General features: G+C 38.3%; 1 protein-coding gene across 1 annotated transcript in view; it reads left to right on the top strand.

Moving 5' to 3' along the window:
- Nucleotides 1-10,405: 10,405 nt before the first annotated feature.
- Nucleotides 10,406-19,785, top strand: part of jam3a (junctional adhesion molecule 3a) — a 12,084-nt gene continuing 2,704 nt past the window's right edge. The window contains exons 1-5 of the mRNA XM_031296396.2: nucleotides 10,406-10,653; nucleotides 16,033-16,104; nucleotides 16,189-16,302; nucleotides 16,526-16,678; nucleotides 19,383-19,585. Of these exons, the coding sequence (XP_031152256.2) occupies nucleotides 10,470-10,653; nucleotides 16,033-16,104; nucleotides 16,189-16,302; nucleotides 16,526-16,678; nucleotides 19,383-19,585 (726 nt within the window). The 5' untranslated portion in view covers nucleotides 10,406-10,469. The remainder of the gene's footprint in view (nucleotides 10,654-16,032; nucleotides 16,105-16,188; nucleotides 16,303-16,525; nucleotides 16,679-19,382; nucleotides 19,586-19,785) is intronic.

Genomic DNA, 19,785 nt, shown 5'->3' with positions numbered 1-19,785 from the left:
CTGTAAGAATCTCCACGGATCTGAAACTGAAGAAATAAGAGATTAACTTTATTGGCTTACCTTTTATTAGTCTGGCTCAATGGAATTTCACTGACATCTGGCGTTCCTCCCCTCTCACTATCTCCGCTATCGGTAGGATCTTCTCAGTCTGTCACTAATGCGAGCAGGCAACCTTTTCATGTCCACATTGGTGAAGGCCTTACTTTACATCCACTAAAGAAGAAGAAGAAAATATTTTACAATTATACAATTATTATGGCATTCATAATCCATAATGTTTAACCAAAACCAAAGCAAATTCTTGCACTGCTCCTTTATTCCCATGTTCTGTAAACCTGTACACTGGTGGTGTGACTAAGCATAGACCCAAAAGCTTCCACAGATGCTTTAGTGACAGAGACATATGGATGTGTACACTGAGGGCCCCACGCAGTATCAGTCAGTCAGCCTGCAACTGACTAACCTGCCGAACAGATGTTCTACTGCATGTCTGTTTATGGGGTTTCATAAGCTCTCACTCTCCAAGTATTATTCATGCTTTTGTCCAGTAGTGGTCAGCAGTGTTTTACACAAGAGACCTGCCTCACTTTTCATTTGTTTTATTTATTTGTGTTTAAGAGTAATGTAAGAACATTCCTTTTCACCTTAAAAAAAACTGTATGTTGTTTAATCATGATAAAAAATAATCAAGATGTCAAAAATGTATCACCTTCAGTGTGCAAATAAACATTTCAGGAATAAAGTATAATGAATCAAATGAGTCTTTAATTGTAATTAACTGGAAATACTTTGATTATATTTGCAGATACGCTGCTGTAGTTCTGGGTATATTTATTTTTTTAGTCATTGTTAGAGCTGGTATTGATGCGTTGATTCATTTTCATCAATTGACAGGAAATCAATTGGCAACTTTTTTTGATAATCAATAAACTGTTTCAGTAATTTTTCAAGCACAAATGACAAACATTTGCTGGTTTCAGCATCTCAAATGAAAATGTTTGCTGCTTTTCTATATCATATTTAATAGTACACTGAATATCTTGAAGTTAGAAATAGAAACTGATGTGTATGGGGGAGCATATCTGTAAATCAATGTTGATAAATGAATGAAGGGTATGATCATGTTAATGTTGGTTTTGGGATAAATGTGTTATTAAATGTATTTGTTGACATCAGCCTGCCCAGGGACTACAGGTGGAAATTAGCACAAGTGCTACAACCTGGTAAAATGCATCTCTCCTGTCTAAGGTTAATGTATATTGTACATTGTCCCTGTTTTAAATAAATAAATGCGAAAAAGAAAGTTTTGGACTGTTGGTCAGGTAAAACAAGGAATTTTTAAGATGCAGTAAGGACGTTTTTCATGGTTTTCTGACATTTTAGAGACAAAACAATGAATCAAGAAAATAATTCATTGATAATAAATCTTATGGTTAATTGTAGTCCTCATTATGTAAGCTAAAATCCCAGTTTGAACAGTTGAACATACATTATGTGTGAGGCTATACTGTCAGCAGAAATTGATAATAATACAAATAAAAAAATAATAATAATAATAATAATAATAATAACTTTATTCAGGACACAAATGGAAGGTCTATAGTACATTAAAAAATGGACAATAATTATAGATATATTAGTATCTAATTTGGCTGATTACAATCTCTCGGCTTTGAGGAAGGACTGAGGCTAAAAAAAAGACTAATTTTGGAAGTAGCCTAATGTAATGTAATTGTAATGTAAATGTAATTGTAGCATTTCATAATAATGTAACCACAGCCTCATGATGTCCGCTGTCCCCCTATCTTGTTGGCACTGACGTTAACCAGCTCTGACACATCACATTTACAAAGCAATCGACGGCCTCACTTGATCCGAGCAAGATGATGTAGCTGGTAAGTATATGTGATATCTAATGCATAATCAAGTTTCACTTAATTGTTTTAACATTTAATAAATGTCATTAGAATTACAGTATATCACTTTAAACAGGTAAAAAATAAAGTTCTGCAGTTGGCAGTATATTGTATTTGTAAATGTGCTGATAGAGACAGTGTCATGTTATTATGAAAATGGTGATGATTTGAATTCAAATACCAGGACTAAAACACGTCAACTTTGCTGCCTTCACTGTTTCTTTTTATCTCTATTTGTCAACAAAGCAGCAGATTTGAATGACACATATATTTAGTTGGCAAGAGGACTCAGGGCCTCAAAGTCACTTTCATTCTCTTCCCTGCCCCTCCAATGAGAATCACTTGTCATGTTCAGTGGTCATCAGCAGAGTCTGTGAACAGCCCACCTAAATGGTGGAACTGTGGGGAAAATATGGGAGTAGTGAAGCGCCACCCTTTGTCTTCTTTAGTATACTGAACTGCAGCAGAATCTGGACGCCGTTTCACCTCAGAAAGTGAAATAATTGAATGTTAAGTTATCTAATGTCTGTGCCACGACACTTAGCTTGAAGTGTCCTCGTAAAACACATTAAATCATGTTGTTGAACCCAATTTAGCAAGAGGTCACACGTATGGTTGCCATGGTTTCACATCAATCTCCACAGGTGTACATTACTGCCAGAAATAGAGCTCCTTATTGGTTATTATCTAAATATAATACACCGAGATATTAGATATTCCAAGCAATATTGCAGTTACAGTGTTAAAATGAAGCAAAAATCTTAATTTAAAGCCGCCTGCTCACCCTTAAACTCACACTGAAATCATCAAGTCTCTAAACATTTTTCTCTCCTGTGCATCATGCCGTCTTTCAGCTCACTTGTGAACGCTATTAATACCACAGTGCTAATTGAGCTGTAGATGCAGTGCATGCTACTTTCTGACTCTTGATATGTGCTGTATAGCATCACAGCTCCATTTAGCCTCTCTGCATGTAATGAAATTCACTGTGGGTGAAACTCTGTTCACAGCATCTTTAGCAAGAACAAAAGTTAAATTACTGTGGCCGAGGGGAGAATCTGTGAGTGTGTGTGTGTGTGTGTGTGTGTGTGTGTGTGTGTGAGAAAGACAGAGAGGGCATATATATATATATAGTCAGTTATTGTTTTTCGACTTGTGAAAACTTTCAGAGAGTTAACCCCATTGCAACCAATATAGAAACGTTCTGCAGTGCTTGGCAACACAAATTGATTTAGCCTGCCAGCCAGCTGATCAGTACGTTCTCTTCCCAAATGATTAATACTACTGTAGTTATGGCGGTTAGACTGCTTCTTCTTTGTACTCAGTGATTACATTGATGAAGAGAAAAGGTGAGGAGCTGTATTAGCAGATCCACAAAGATATGACAATACAGATTCACTGCACATTACTACAGTATGCTTACGCTTAATATCTGTCCCTATCTTACCAAAGGGAAGGCAACAGCTCACTAATTATTCAATGAAAGTACAGCTTACATGGAGAACACGCGGGATAGTGGGCAAATGTGATGTGATTGGTCACTTTTTGGTGGATTTCAGGGTGAGTCTATCATAGGCATAATTTACAGGGGGGATAGGGGGGTTACAAACCCCCCTCTAGAAACCTATTATAATTTCCATTACATAAATAAAGACATTTGCACTATAAATTGATGCAGAAAAGGCACAAATTGTTGCACAGAAATTCACCAGAATGCAGGAAATCGTGTATAAGTGTTTGATATGCTCAATATTTCAATTTGACTCAAAAGTGGAGATCTCAACCCCCCCCCAATGTTGGACCCAAAGTTACGCCCTTGGAGTCTATAAAGTTCATCTAACCCCACCTGATTGATTGATTGCTTATGTAACTGGCGGTAACCAAGGAGATGATTGATGGTATTTCTATCACCCCTCTGTTTGATCATTGCACACAAGAGGTCAGTGTCAGTTCCATCTACAGTACATGAACTGAAACAGACACAACAGCTGCAAAATGCTAAAGTTTTCAAACTTTTGCATTCATCAGGCTTACTTCAGAAGGCAAATGTAAAGTTATTTACTTAAGTACTGTACTTAAGAGGTACTTCTCTCGAGTAGGCTATTTTCAGTTCATGCTACTTTACTTCTGCTCCATTACATTTCATTTACAGCTATAGTACGTTTTAGAATAACATTATACGATGCATTATCATAGATTAAACTACTCGACAGTATATGAAGTAGTTCAAATTAGCTCAACATGGCCCAGCTAGGTTACAACATTAGAGTACTGCTTATGATCCAGTAATATAAGAGTGACAGGTTCCATTCTGCATAACGAGTTATTTTGCTTTGGTACTTGCAGTAGCGTCATGCTGTTGCTAATACTTGTATTCTTTTACTGAAGTGACATTTTGAATGCAGGACTTGTAGGCCTACTTGTAATGCAGTATTTTTATACTGTGGTATTAGAAACCCAGGTATCAGACCAACACTGAATCAATGTCACCCTGCTATCTGGGAAGTAATTGGAATACTTCTTCCACCACTGAGAGCTGGTCACGACTTGTTACATAATTCAGCTCTTGTGTTCTGAGATATTGACACCAGCACTGCTTCATACTGAGCATGAAGCAAAACAGAGTAAAGTTGCATACTGGCAGCCAATTACAAGTAAATAAAGAGTGGAAGAGATCGTTTCAGCAAATAATTATCAGGCATAAGAGCCTGAAAGCTTGGCTCTTGCTAAAGCTTGATCCATTCATTTAAAAAGCGATATAACAGCATTTAAAATGGAGGTTACTGCAGGGTGCATCCCTGCCAGGGAAGTGCCAACCAAAAGGCAATAATCTCTGTAGAATAATTCATTTAACCCTTGTGTGGTGTTCATATTTTTGTTACACAGCCAATGTTCCCGGGTCTAGTGGACCCACTACATTATTAGGCTTTTAAATCAATACAGCCATAACAATTTATGTAAAAATACTTAACTTTAGCTCAATTACCAATGATATATACATCATTTATGGTTCATATTTGCCATTTACCCCTGTGAGATCACATTTATGATCATATGATCATTTTCGTTTTTTGTGAGAAAACAAGGAAATTCAATTATAAAAAAGGTAAAAAAAATAGAAACAAGATTTTAGATCATTATTGGTGCTTATTTCTTAGAACTTAATCAGAACAGGTGAAAGTGCTTGAAATGTAACAATTTTGTAACTTTGTGTGGGAATAGCAGGTGCAGAAAGACAACATTCCCACACACAGACACGCACACATACAGACGCACAAACACACACAGACACATAGACATACAGACGCACAAACACACACAGACACATAGACATACACACACACACACACACACACACAGCAGGCCCAGTTAGGAGGAGGACACAGTTACATTTCATAGCACCTACAATTATTACACAATTATTACACTCGGGTCCAATAGACCCGAACAGCTCATATGTAATAGTTATGAGTAGGGGGGGTGTACTGTGTGCAGTCATTGAAAATAAGTTATTTTTTATGTTCTTCACAGAAAATGAGCCAAGGCCAATGAGTTTGAGTTAGAAGAAATAATAAATAGCATATTTTTTCTTTTAGCAAACATTGAAAACACACACACACACACGAGTTAAAAGTGGTGGAAGAAGTATATATGGTCTTATACTTAAAAGTAACAATACCCTAATGTAAAAATACTCTGCTGAAAGTAAAAGTCCTGCATTCCAATTGTCTTACAAAAGTCTTATCAGCAAAATGCACCAAAAGTAAAAATATTTATTACGGAGCAAAGCCACCCCGGTCATGGATAAACCTGTAAGAAGCATTTTTATGTTGGTCTAGGTGGTCTTTTTTTTTTTTTTAGATAATATACACTGTTGGGCAGTTTAATCTGTACTAATCAATCATATTTCATAAAGTGATAATAGGTTTTCTTTATGTAGAATCTAAATCTGCAAAGTAACTATAGCTGTGAAATACATGTAGTGGAGTGAAAAGTAGTTTCAAAATGTCAAAGATTAGTGTTTAATAAATACTGTTAATAGTTATTAGCTCTGTTACAATATATTTGTACATACTTTGGTATAAATTTATGAAAATATCAAATAAGCAAGCTTTGCAAAATGATGACAGACAGAAATAAACGTCTGTATGTATTATAAACTACATTAAGTGAGTAAAATCTCATTAGGTTGGACGTATTACAGCACAGTGCTGTAATACATCCAGTAATATGTTTGATGACTTCTAACCTAATAAGATGATAAACGTGATGTATTTGCAAACTGTACTTTAAACAAAAGGTGAAATTCAAGTTACATGGAATACTAATTTCCTTTGGTGGAATATCTCTTTCTCTGTGATAACTGTCAAAAAATACTTTAAAGTAAAAGGAGCCGTGCTGTAAATTCAAAAGACGCTGTGAGCCCTGCTGAAAAACTTTTAGAAGTTACTCCTGCCTCCCTCACTCAGCCTGCATGAGGTGAAACTTTGTCCTCTCCTGCTTTGTTCGTCAGCCTTTCTCATCTGAAAATTTGAGCCGCCTCCCTATCTGAACCTCAAGCTGCCTCCCACTCTTGCTCTGAGGAGACACTTTCTGGCTGCAGCTTTTTCATGCAAGCTACAGCTGAATGTGTGTCAGCTGCAATCCTTAATATGTAAAATAAAACTCTAAAGAGCAGAGACCAAAAATAGCATGCACACATCCCAAGGAGTCTCCACAGTTTTAGGTTGAAATGCAGAGTCAAGCTTAAAAAGTGAATTGCATTACAGAATTAGTGGGGAAAAGAACAATAAGTAGCAGAAATATTGGCAGGACAGGAAATGTCTCGCTTTACATGCACAGTAATAATAGCTGCAGGAAGGGGGTTGGGAGCTATGTGGGAACCTTCAAAGAGCAGGTTTTTGACACTCACAGAAGGTTACTTAGAGAAATGAATATCCATCAAGAAAAGTGTGACAGTTATGACCAATATACAGCCATATATAGAACATGTTAGCATTTATTTGAATCACTTCAGACCTGGAGAGCCATTATCAATGCCACCCATGTATCATTTATCTTGAAGCAAAGAGATCGTGTACTACAATAGCTCACATCAACATGCACCAATATGAGCCAAATGTATTGTTTTGCCCTGGATCACATTATCAATCAAACTATCTGAAAGAAAATCAATAAGAGTTAGCATTTGGCTGTATGTTTGGTGCCTGAATTGGTTTATGATGATGCAGCTGAGTTCAGTGTACCACTGTATCATTATAGGCTTAGTCTGCAATGCCAGTTTAACCCGCATGTTCTTTACCATCTCCCATAATGTTTGAATTGAGATAAACAAGAAATAGTTATTGTGGGTGCATTGCAGAACTCCCCAATAATAAAAACTAATTTACCAAAGTTATCTACAGTAGACTGCTTGCTCTATATTCTGCTATAGCGTAAGAGGCTGCAGATGGAAAATACGACTGAAGTGTGGACTAAAGCATGAGAGGCCTGCCCTTTGAACTCCCTTTTATTTTTTATGTTTGAGAGCATTTACATTTGATGGAATAATGCTGTTTTATTTAACAAAATTTGAAGGAAATAGATCTGAAAGCTTTTACTGTGGGTGCCAGGCAGCAAGGAATATAGGACCCAAATGCAGACAATCAGGCAGTCAGGAACAGTTCAGGGATTTATAGTAAAGGTCAACATAGATAAGCTTACTGGTAAGTCCAAACAGAGGTTGTAGAGTCCAGAGGATAGCAGGAATTAGTCAGGGAAACGTGCAGGCAGGTGCAGACTAGACAGGTTCCAGTTCCAGGTATCAGAGGCTGGAAAGCAAAGGCACAAAGCAATAATGACAATTTGGCAGCTGACTGGGGAAAAGGGGCTGGTGTATGTACTGCAGGGTGATTTGGGAAATGAGACACAGGTGAGCAGAAGGATGTGGGAGTCAGGTGACCAGAATGAGGAACGTCAGACAGCATCTGGTGGACGGCTCCATGGAGAATGGCAATAAAGCTTTATCGAGATGCATGGAAAGAGGGACACAGACGCAGAACAGGCAAAAAAAAAAAAAAAAAAAAAACACAGCTGAGGAAGCCGTCATGACATTTACATAAAAGGCTTTAACGAAAATAGAATTGAGTGACAGTGCATTGGTATGTAAAACTGCACTGTATGCAGATGTATATACATGGAAATTAAAATGCTGAATATAAATTTTATACAAAAATAACAAAGCCTTTGTCCACATTCTGCACTAAAAAAAAAGTCCAACAACAGTTGTTTTACTGTTACTGTAACACAGTGGCAATCTCTGTATTATGTTTGTTAATATACTATACATGTCAACGCTCATTGGAAAGAATATATAACACAAACTTCTTTCATTTATTTAACCTGCAGCACCTGCAGTGTTATAATCTTCTTTTATGTAGGCCTAAAAGAAAATGTGCTGTTTCATTTCGCTGTAGATTTTGCATAATAATGCAGGCTGATACGCGTTCATATCCTGTGCTTATTTCAACACAGTGCATACTTAAATAGCATGACTGGTGTCAGCCCTGTCTGTCAAGCTTACAGGAACAGGGCTCACGGGTTGGAGACCGGATAGAAGAGTGGAAATGAAATCCGAAAACCAACGTTGCGGCATTCTTTATATTGTGAAAGATATACATTCACAGTGCACAAGCAACAACACACAACAGGAAATGAAGGCGTCTATAAGCAACACCTGTAATATGACTTGCTGTGTTACAGTGATGGTATCATTTCTTTGGCTCAGAGTTGGAGTCACCCTCAATTGACTGAAGTACAAACGAGTTGAGCATCATTATTTCATCTACAGATTTTCCCCCGGTGTGATGTAAATGCCCTTACATTCAAATTACAGTAAAAACAAGGCCCTTGAATCTTGTTCTCAGAGGAAAAAAAACCCACCAGTACACACCAGATTATTACTTGTGTTGCTGCATCATGGAAAATGTACAGTTTTCTATAAGTTGCAACAAAGGGCAGCCAGATGGGGCCTTGCAACGGAGGAATAATTGCTTAGCAACATAGCTTACCAACACTGCAACAGTGGAGGGAGAGCAGGATGGTCTGATGGCGCAGGAGGATTTAAACAAGGCACATTCATTTATTTTAGTTTGCCCTCTTTGTCTTTTTTAGTGGGTGGATCAGGGTTGTATTTAAACTTTAGTTTACTGCAAGACAGGTTTTAAATTCAGCGTGTGTTTTCTGTGACTAAGAATAGAACTTGTATATAAACTATCCTCATAACATAAAAGGTTCTCTGAAGAATCACAACATCGACTACATATAATATGATTATTATTATTACTGCCTAAACATTACCATATGATGGTGCAGTTATTTGGATGTCTGCTGTACAGTATAGACAGCTGCAATAATGTCTGGTTTTACACTGCCACCTGCTGTTTATTTGCAAGACTCCAAGCATTTGCTATATCTAATAATAAAAATAGATACAACTTGAGGAGAAATTACATTCATTAAATCTTAGAAGGGTCAGTAGTATAACCATACAGTAATAACAGAGGATTCTGCTATTTTCATGCAAATTTCAGGTGTTGCGAAATATTCTGCTTATCTTTTCATTTAATGTTGCACTATCAGTGGTTTTGCTAATATTTGTTTCAGTGAATGTATTCTAGGAGTACTGTTGGAACGGATAAACTGGTGTTTAGAGAGCAATGCCTGCTGGCACTATGATGTCCAGGCATTTCCTGTCTGTGAACCGTGTATCATCTGCCCTGATGCCCTTGTAGTGATTCCACATGCTGATTAAGCCCTCAATTTGTCTTACAGGCAGCATTTTGCTCATGCCACTTCATACTTCTACTCCACCACATTTCAGAGATATCATATTGTACTTCTTATTGCACTACATTTATTTGTCAGTTTTAGTTAGGCTACAAAACTTGTATATTAACTTGGACATTAATTGGCATTTATTCTGATAATTATTTTATTTTGATAATTTTGATCAGTTTATGTTTAATGCTTTTCAGGTTTGAACTGTTGGTTGGACAAAACAAGGTATTGAGAAGATGTCTCTTTAGGCTCATGGTAATTGGGACAGCATTTCTCATACCCTATTATTATTACTCATGCATTATTGTAAAAGCAGGATTTTACTGTTGTAGTTGGTTAGTGGAGCTACATGTCTTTAAGTATTTTGTACAGGACTGCAACTATTATTATTTTTAATAAATAATAATAATAAAAAAAATGTATTGATTAATATTTGCCTCCAAAATGTACAGCGATGGAATAATAGACTACTCAGAGGAGTACGGTGCTTTGAGTAAATATACTTGTAAAATTCCACCACTGAAAATGTACCATAGAATGAAAATTTGTGTAAAGAGGAAAAAAGTTATACAAGTACCTCAAAATTGTACTTGAATAAATGTACTACTCGCCACCACAGGGTGTCAGCACTTTTACTTAAGTAGACGATCTGAATACCTCCTGCACTACTGGTTTTGGAGGAGGAGTAACATATCTGGCACCGCCTGTTGCCTGTCAGACAGTATTTAGGGCTCTATGTCCCATAGAGCTTGTAGCTATGGAAACTCGTCGATGGCAACATCCACCAGTCTGTTCTGCTCCATCCTCATACCTAACCTCTCAGAGGTGCTGAGTGTGTGCTCCTGTAACCGATATACGAGACGCTGCAAGATGGCGATTCCACAACTCATCGCTTGTTTTGTTCTGTACACCAGCTTAGGTAAGTTATTCTTCCTTCCCCACAATGCTATTAAATAAAAACGTCGCTGCGCTTAACGAGGTGCGGCTAACATTACCGTTAAATCACAGCTATAACGGAGCTGTCAATGCTAACGTTAGAACACAGACGTTAGCTTGACATAAACAGGTTGTGTATTTGTCGAGAAAGCATTATCGTTATGTATTGCATTGGGTTTATTTACGGTTTTATTTTCGTTGAGATATTTTCCCGTTACGTTGCTGTTGTGAGTCAAACCTGAAAAAAGACGTAGCAACCTTGACGTTTATGTTAACGTTACCCTTCGCTTAACCACAGTTGTTCACAACAAGCATATTGTTGTTTTTATTGTAGAAACATGTAACCAAGCCTCGAAATAAGCTAGTTCGTGTATGTTAATTCTTAAGGAAATTTCCAGAATAAAAAAAAACAACAACGCAAAACGTTACTTTGGGTGAAAGAAAAAGGCAACCACATAACATAAGGTGTCAGTCCTGTGATATTAAAGGGTAACGTTACCCGGAATTACAGGGCCCGCAAGAGCATTTCAAATTTAAAATAAAATGCATCTATTGTCCTGTGTTTATTGTGCATGCAGCATAACAACAGACGCATACATTTATGTGAGTTCATACTAGTTGCTGTAGCTAAATCCAGCGTGAATCAGCTTGAATCCCATCCAGTGGTGTGTGTATCGACCTTTAGTGATCATGTGCTGCTGATTGATGATGGGGAGTGGTGTTATTAGTGTGCTGAAAATGAAAAAGAGTGAGACATGGGGGTGTTGGAGATGACGTGCCTCATCATCATCCCTGCCCAACAACAACAGCTGGAGCTTTGGAGCTGATCAATGTATGCTGGGTGATGTATGTTGTATCCACCCCTGGTGTGTGCACTTGGTGTGAGGTCACCCTGCTGCTGGGTGACAATTGGCAGCGGAGTGGGCGATTACCAAAGTGGCAGATTGCATTAGTAAGTGTTGAACTTTTGACCCGCTCCTCTGCAAGTGTGAATCAAATGACTAAGCGACTGACAAAGCAAACTTCATATTTTTTTGTTCTTGACAGTGTGTTTTAGATTCTGAAACTCAGCGGGTAAATGTAGCTCACTACCAGTAGAAGCAGAAATTATTCAAGTTATTAGATTCATGTTAAAAGTCTGGAATTCTGCCTTCAAGTTTTAGGCTGCCTTTAGGTTGAAATGATACATATTATTCAGTTGTATTGTTGTTTAATTCATGCATCATACAACATGCACACATTGGTGCTTACATTTAAATTATTTAGTTTAAAGTAAGACAAAATTAATGTTTTTGCCTGAATATTATCTTAATCCCTTAACATCCAGTTCCTCAGATTGTCCCTTTACTCTAGGTAGGTTTAAGGTTGAATAAAGCATGTTATTCCACACTGACAGTATACTTCATTAGCTTGTCCCTGCTTCTAATTTAAGTTATATATAATGTTTACATTAGGCTGCAACTAACGTTTTTTTTGATTGATAGATGAATCGTTCCGTCTATAAAATGTTAGAAAATAGGGGAGAAAAAAACACTACAATTTCCCACAGAGCAACATTCCAAATCCAATAATATGCAGTTACAATCATATAAGATAAACAGCAAATCTTGAATTTGACAAGCTAGAATCAGAGAATTGTTGATATTTTTGGTTTTAAAATGACTAAAACTATTAATCGGTTATCAAAATCCTTGCTGAGTCGACTGACCAACTGTTTGACTAATTGTTGCAGCTCTTGCTTACACTTAGGCCTCCTGCACACTGCTTGAAAAATAGCCGTCGGCCCTATCTCTAGCATGCACGCGTTTTCAGCACAGCTCGAGCCGCGCCTGAGACGTGTGCGTCACGCAGGCAGTGTGCAAGCTCTAACCTGTTAACATGGGAGCCGAAATAAAAACGGACACGCCACGCAGCTGACACGCTCACGTCACGCAAGGCAGTGTGCAGGAGCCCTTAGTGAAATGTTCAAACCCTAGACTCCACGTTCTGTATGGCACATTTCCCCGAAAGTCAGACATATTTGGTATCTTGATAAAATCTAGATATATCAAGTGAATTCACTCTGGGATCCTGCAGTGGAGGGACTTATTCTTCACCAGTGTCATTTGTGTCGCCAATGGCTTTAGAAAACAGTTCCTGTGTACCTTTTTTACATTTCCCTCAAGTATGTATGACAACATGACTGTCTTAGAATAATCTTCTGGAGTGATTAGTTGTTATTACACAGTCACTCCAGTATGCTGTGAATCCCAGTGGTCCTCGGTCCATACACTTCTCCATGTTGCTTGCAGCTAACTCTGCCTTCAGCATATTTGCAGCGACTGCACTGGAATGTCTGGGAAAAAGGCTTTTTATAGATTGTACTGGTTGAACTATTTTTTGTTTTGTTTCAGGAATGGGGATGGGTAGTTGTTTTCACATTTAGTGCATAAGAGGATTGCAGAATGCAGCCATTTAGGAGCGCATTTCTCTCCGAACAGACTATAGACCTGCTCTGTCTATGCATTACAAAAACAGGGATTAAAAATGAGCCTGTGTTTGCTTTCCAGCAAGCGCTGAGATTATTTTCGTAATTCAAAAATATTCTCTTCAGCCTACATTGTGTCACCGGGGGACCGACCATTGTTGTTTGAATGCCTTTATTCTAAACTCGTATTAGTAATCAGCTACATATTGTCATGTTAATTGACTGTGGTTATACTTTCCCACGGCCTACTTTTCTTTTCTTTTTTTAAGATATGTCAACACTGTGCCTTGTTGTGTAGTTGCAATTTTTTTTTGGGTTACTCTAGTGTGCATGCACCATCCGACTTCTTAATATCACTTATTATTAAGTGTGACTAATAAGGACAGAAAACTGTATGGAACATTTTCTAGTTTGTTTTTTTGGACATTTCTGGCCAAAGAGAGAAGGGGGAGGGTGACATGCAAAAATGTTCGTCCCCCAAGGAGCTTTTATCAGTGTTACAGCTTTATGAAAGCAAATGGACTTTAGATAAACTTAATTATTAACTAATTTCCTGTAAACTTAGAATAACACATTACACACTTCTATGTTGCAATCCATGAAATGATGAGTTTTTATTTTTATTTTTTTGTAATGTGATGCTTGTGCAGTGTGGACCACTCGTAGCAGCTTCTACTAAATGTCTAGTATTTGAAAGCGCTGTGGTTTTTGTTATGTCCCTCGTTTTTGTTCATGTAAACGTGCAGCGCGAGGGAAAAGCTTCTGCCTCTATTGTAGAATTCAGCCCACAACTCTTCACTCTGTCTCACTATATGCCAAGGGAGCGTTTGTTGGACGGAGCTCTCCTTGTGTCTCCCGGGATGTCCAGTCACAGCTGGGCTAAAAATAGCTTGTTGATGTACAGGGTGGGAAAGTCAGCAACATAGACGCAAGATGAGACCTGGGAGTCACATCTCGTCAGTGTCGGCAGCTGTGTTTATACGACCGGATGCTTTGGCAGGACCCACGTTTTCATCACTTTCAGGCTGAGCGTCGGCTATATCCTAGCTATAGCTAACTGTACATCTCAGGGTCACTCGTGTGGAAACGAGGCTGCTTTAAATAAATAGATAGTTAGTCAGAGTGCACAGTGCCTCGGGCAAACAGGGGGGTGGGGATGTCTTGCAGTATTCAAGGCCTGCTCAGATAATTATATTGTTATCTAATTTCAGCCTTCATTTGAAGCCCCCCTCCCACTGGGAGAGCGATAATGCCTTCATTACTCAGCATGGGTGCCGTTAGTCATATGTGTACCCAGCAATTATTGCATTTGGAAGTGGCACAGACACAATAGGTTGAGTGTAGGGTACCAGTGGAAGGTGGAACGTGCTTATTTATCCTCAGCGTTTTAAATCACATGTGCACAATTTATGTGTACATTTGAAATTGTAATTCACATTTTCTTAATTTGGTGGTTCACACCCCTCGCTCTATACTCTTTTACTCTCTTATTTTTGGCTTAAATTGGCAGCCTGCTGGCCCACGTTTGATAACACTTGCCATTAGAACCTGACATTTACAAAATAGCACTGATTGCTCAAAGGAGTGAACTCATGCAGTGAACTTAAAATAAGTACATCTCATCATGTGTTGTTTGTGCCGGGAGGGAAACAAGATACGGTTGATTAAATATGCTTCGAATTTACGCTCGTTCCCACTGTCAAGTTATTTTTGCGCTTCTGATTTGTTTTGTTTTGAGATTTGGATACATTATTTATCATGTAAACCTCGGTGTAAATTAGTGTCACAATTTGGCGAAGAAGCTCTTTCACTAATCCTGAAAAAAATATCTTGTAATGTTTTTACAATGTTCTGCTCTAATGATCAACACATCATTGTCCAATTCTAGCTATGGCTCAGAGGCACATTGTCACCCAGACACTTGTGAGATCTAATGAACTAGCGATGCAGATGCTCATATTCTGACGTCAGATTTGTTTTTGACGGAAATCAGACAAGCCCATCCACTCTGTGTCTAAAAGCCTCGTCTTTATTTTTACTTTCTTTGACCGTTTTCCTTTCTACTTGTCAGTACAAGAGTATGTGGTGTTGTGTACGTGCAGCCTATCAAGTTATGCTGAACTAAAATACAAAAAACACACATAAACCCAAATGAATTCATTATAGATAATTAGGAAATCCCTGGTTTGTAAATGACTGCAATCCCATCTTGAGATAGGACTTGTTTCAGGAGCTTTTTGCCTTTGGTCTTAGTCTGGGTTAGTCTGCTTGAGAGTTAGGGCTGTCTGTATGCTTATGGTTTTTTATTTGTCCTGCTGCATTGCCCTAAAACTGGAGGGACTTTGTTTAAAAGTCTTCCCACACTTGCTCTCCAGGGTGTGTCAAACAAAAAGCCGAAAAGCTGGAAGTCAGCACTTTAACTTCTGTCAGGATTTCATTTAAAATGCAGTGCACAGGAGTAAAGCCAAAACAATAAAAACATTTTTTTTTTGCATCAGCAGCAATTTGGCCTTTAAAAAATGCTCTCTCATTCGGTGTTTCATCACCAGCCAAATGATTATCCAATTAACCACTATAAAGGACCCAAATCAAATACTTTCACTATATTTATTCTCACGAGGCAGTTTATGCCCAAAGTCTATGCTGTGCAGTGCACACGCTCATTAAAAATGCATGTGAAATTAATTTTTAGACCCAGGTATTAATCTTCTTATACAGAAATGTGAAGTGATTAATAAGAAATGTTTATCCCAAGGCTCTCTGAGAGGTTCTATATTTATCACTCTAATCCACTGTTTGTTAGGCAACATGCCCAGTTAATAAAGTCTGCTAATGAAAATTCTTCTGTGTGCCATCAGGGTTACTGTCTTCCTTCTTTCTTTTTTTTCCTCACAGGTCACATCCCATCATCACTTGGGGTAATCCTCCGAACCACGGACAAGGTTGTGTGGGCAAATGAATTTGAGCGTAAGTTGTTGAAAAAACACTCTAACCTATTTAGCTAAAGTAGCTTTTCTTTTCATGATGCACTCTGTTTCCCCCCCCCCACAGCCATCGAGCTGACCTGTTTAATAGAGTCCATCTCAACAAACAACCCGAGGATTGAGTGGAAAAAGATTAAGAACGGTGTCCCCAGTTATGTGTACTTTCAAAACAGGATAGCAGGTAAACCGCTTGCAAAAATCTCTTTTTTAAAAAAAAAAAAACTCCATTAACCCGCAGACCGCATCATTTCAAAGTAATGTCTCAGGACTGAAAGCTTAGCTGAATGAATGGTACCTTGAAAGAACTTGGCATTGAATTCTGTTTTTCTGTGAACTGTGAAGGCACGCTGTGTATGTGAATGAGCAATTGTAAAGTTTTTTTTTTTTCTTCCCTCTCTTAAAAGGGGACTTGGAGCAGAGAGCTCAGCTCAGAGAGCCAGCCAACATCCTGATCCTTAACGCCACCCGGGCCGACACAGCAGAGTACCGCTGCGAGGTGGCCGCCATCGACGATCAAAGGGACTTTGATGAGATACTTATTAGCCTCGCAGTAAGAGGTATGGTGAGCACGTACCACATCACTGACTGGCCTATTAGTGAAGACTTATAGCACATCTACATTTTACATTCTTGTGGGTTAACAGATAAAGAGAAAGTCGTAGTGCACTTCACTTTTTATATTAAGGATTGTCAATTAATTGTATATTTATATTAAACAAATACTTTGACAGATTATTTACTTTCTTGCCAAGACTTAGAGGAAAAAAATCAACACCAATATTATACCTGTCCCTTCAATTTTAAGCTATAGCCAACAGCGGATTAGCATAGCTTAGCATAAAGGATGAAAGCAGGTGATAACAGCTAGCCTGACTCTGTCCAACAGCAACATCTGGCTACCAGCACCTGTAAAGCTCACTAATTAACTTATATATTGTGTTTGTTTAATACGTGCCAACACCGAAAAAGTGAAAACATGAATTTGCTATTTTACAAGGAGTTATGTGCCAGACTATTTCTGGGCAGGGGCGATTCTAGGATCAGACCTTTAGGTGGGGCTCAGCCCCTAATGAGAATGTGACACGGATACAGTGCCTTGCAAAAGTGTTAACCCAGTGTTAGCTACTGAACAATGTTGGGGAGTAACGGAATACATGTACCGGCGTTACGTATTCAGAATACAAATTATGAGTAACTGTATTTCGTTACAGTTACAATTTAAATAGTTGGTATTTAGAATTACAGAGTTACAGAGTTACATTGTTACATTGTTGAAATCAATGGATTACATGACGATACTTCTCTGTTTCACGAGTTTATTCACTCTCGCAACTCCATGCATTTCCCAGAAGTCCCAATATGAAAATGAAAAAATGAGCTATTTGCATGATCACTGATAGAGGTAGAGATGGAGCCGGAACCGGCACAACAGAGCCAGGGCAGGAATGTGTTTCTATCTTGGAAATTCAAACAGAATTTCACATTAAAGAAGGAGAAGGGAGAATGAAATATAACTGTGCAGTGCAACCTCTGCTTGCCAGCAACCAACCTCCTTTCAGCATCCAAATTACTCCACCTCCAACCTGAAGAAGCATCTTAAAGTTTTTTCTCTTAAGTTTTTTTTTTTAATTAGCCAGGGGTAGTCTAAGTTCTAACATTCAGCAATTTTAGTTGCTTACGTTTCAATGTGTTTCAATCTGCGCCATGAAATGACCAACTTCTTCTCTGGGGACTACCAACGTTAAACTTTAAAACAGCACTCCTGCTCTCCCTCTGACAGATCAGCTAGAGCCTCAGCCAAAGGCGGGAGTCTGGCGCAACCACCTCCGATTGGCCGACACTACATTTCTGTTAACCCTTTCCTTGACTGGGTTACAGGTGCATAGCATCGGCGACAGACACACAGGATATTAAACCTGTTTCAAGCCCTTTGAACCTGTAATTGTTTGTCCTGTGTCACTAACAGACAACTTCGCAAACTCTAACTTGAAGCACAAAAATTGATCTAGGGTCTAAAATCGCCCATGTTTCTGGCCCTGGTGCAGTGACTTCCGACGAGTCATGTTGTCACTGTGATGTTGACCAGACTAAATTTCCCCCCGTTATCTATGACTCTGCGCGATGAAGGTCCTGAGTATAACTTGAGTGTATTTCTGTATTGTTGTGTCCGTTGTCAGTAACTTAAAGTCGGCTAACCAGTGTCTACTGGATGTTCCCAGAGCTCTACAGCAGTGGTTCTCAAACTTTTTTCAATAATGTACCCCTTTTGAATTGTTTCTTTAAGCCAAGTACCCCCTGACCAGCGCTAATCATTTTCGGTAGAAAAAAAAGTGTATATAAACAGGAACAGTACAGCGCTGTCAGCGATAGATTTACTAAACAGCCTTGTAACTGAAAAACATTTAAATGCTAATGAGAAAAGGAGACAAAAACTATAAAAAAGACAAAACCTTGGAAAAAGATGGTAGAAAGAAGGAAGGAAGTAAGGCAAGAATAGGTCAAAATAGTATCAAAAACTTCAAAAACAGTGACATAAGAAGAAAAAAACTAGAAACTTGTAAAAAGCAGGACAGTAGAAGGAAGGAAGGCAAGATTAGGTCCAAAGAAGGCGACACAAATGTCACATTTTTGGTAGGAAAAAAAAAAAGTCTACATAAAGAAGAACAATGTTCTGGACAACAGCCTTATAACTATTAAACATTTTGTTAAATATCTCACGTACCCCCTGCAGTCCTCCAAAGTACCCCTAGGGGTACACGTACCCCTATTTGAGAAACACTGCTCTACATAACATGAAGGGAATCTGAGTATTTGCTGCCATAGCTTGTAAAAGTTTACCTCTCACTATTAGATCATTCAATTAGATTTTTTACTTCACAAGACCTACTTATATTTCCTCATTTCTTTAACGCATGTTTTGCCTTTTTGTTAAGGTTCTTTCTGTTTTGTAAATTCTATTTCGTTGCTTTATCCTTTGTTTGATGTGTAATGCTTTTATTGTGACACACTTTGTTTTGAAAAGTGCTTTTCATAAAACTAAGCAAACACAAAAAAGTGTATTTCCAAAAAAGTCAGGCTATTCCTCATCCCTCAGTCATTACACCAAGCTCTGCTAACCTGTAATGATTATTAGACATATTCGGACTTTATGCATTAAGTGATTAATCAAATAAATAAATAAAAAAAAAAATCAATAGCTTAATGATAACAAGAACAGGCAGTAGTTGCAGTAGATTGATGTGTGTCTGTGTCTGTGTGCAGTGAAACCTGTTGTACCACGCTGCCGTGTGCCAGATGCAGTCACCGTGGGAACATCAACCGAGCTGCGATGTCTGGAGAACGAAGGATTCCCTGCTTCTCAGTACCGCTGGTACCACAACAACGAGGAGCTTCCTCAGGAGCCCAAAAACAGCCCAAGGTCCACCAACTCTTCCTACACCATCAACCCTGACACTGGAGGCCTGGTAAGAAAGATGGGATAGCTATTTACTACTTGTTTATTTTACATTTCATCGTCTGCACAAACTTTCACTAAAAGCATGGCAACAACAAAAACAATAGTTACTATTAGTGGTGTGCGATACTGCAAAATTTGGTATCGATCCGATACCAAGTAAATACAGGGCCAGTATCGCCGATACCGATACGATACAGATACCTTTTA

The sequence above is a fragment of the Sander lucioperca genome, chromosome 5 (genome assembly GCF_008315115.2).
Source record: "Sander lucioperca isolate FBNREF2018 chromosome 5, SLUC_FBN_1.2, whole genome shotgun sequence".
Lineage (NCBI taxonomy): Eukaryota > Metazoa > Chordata > Actinopteri > Perciformes > Percidae > Sander > Sander lucioperca.
Note: the sequence above shows the minus strand (reverse complement) of the source record. Positions and strands in the feature narration are given on the sequence as shown.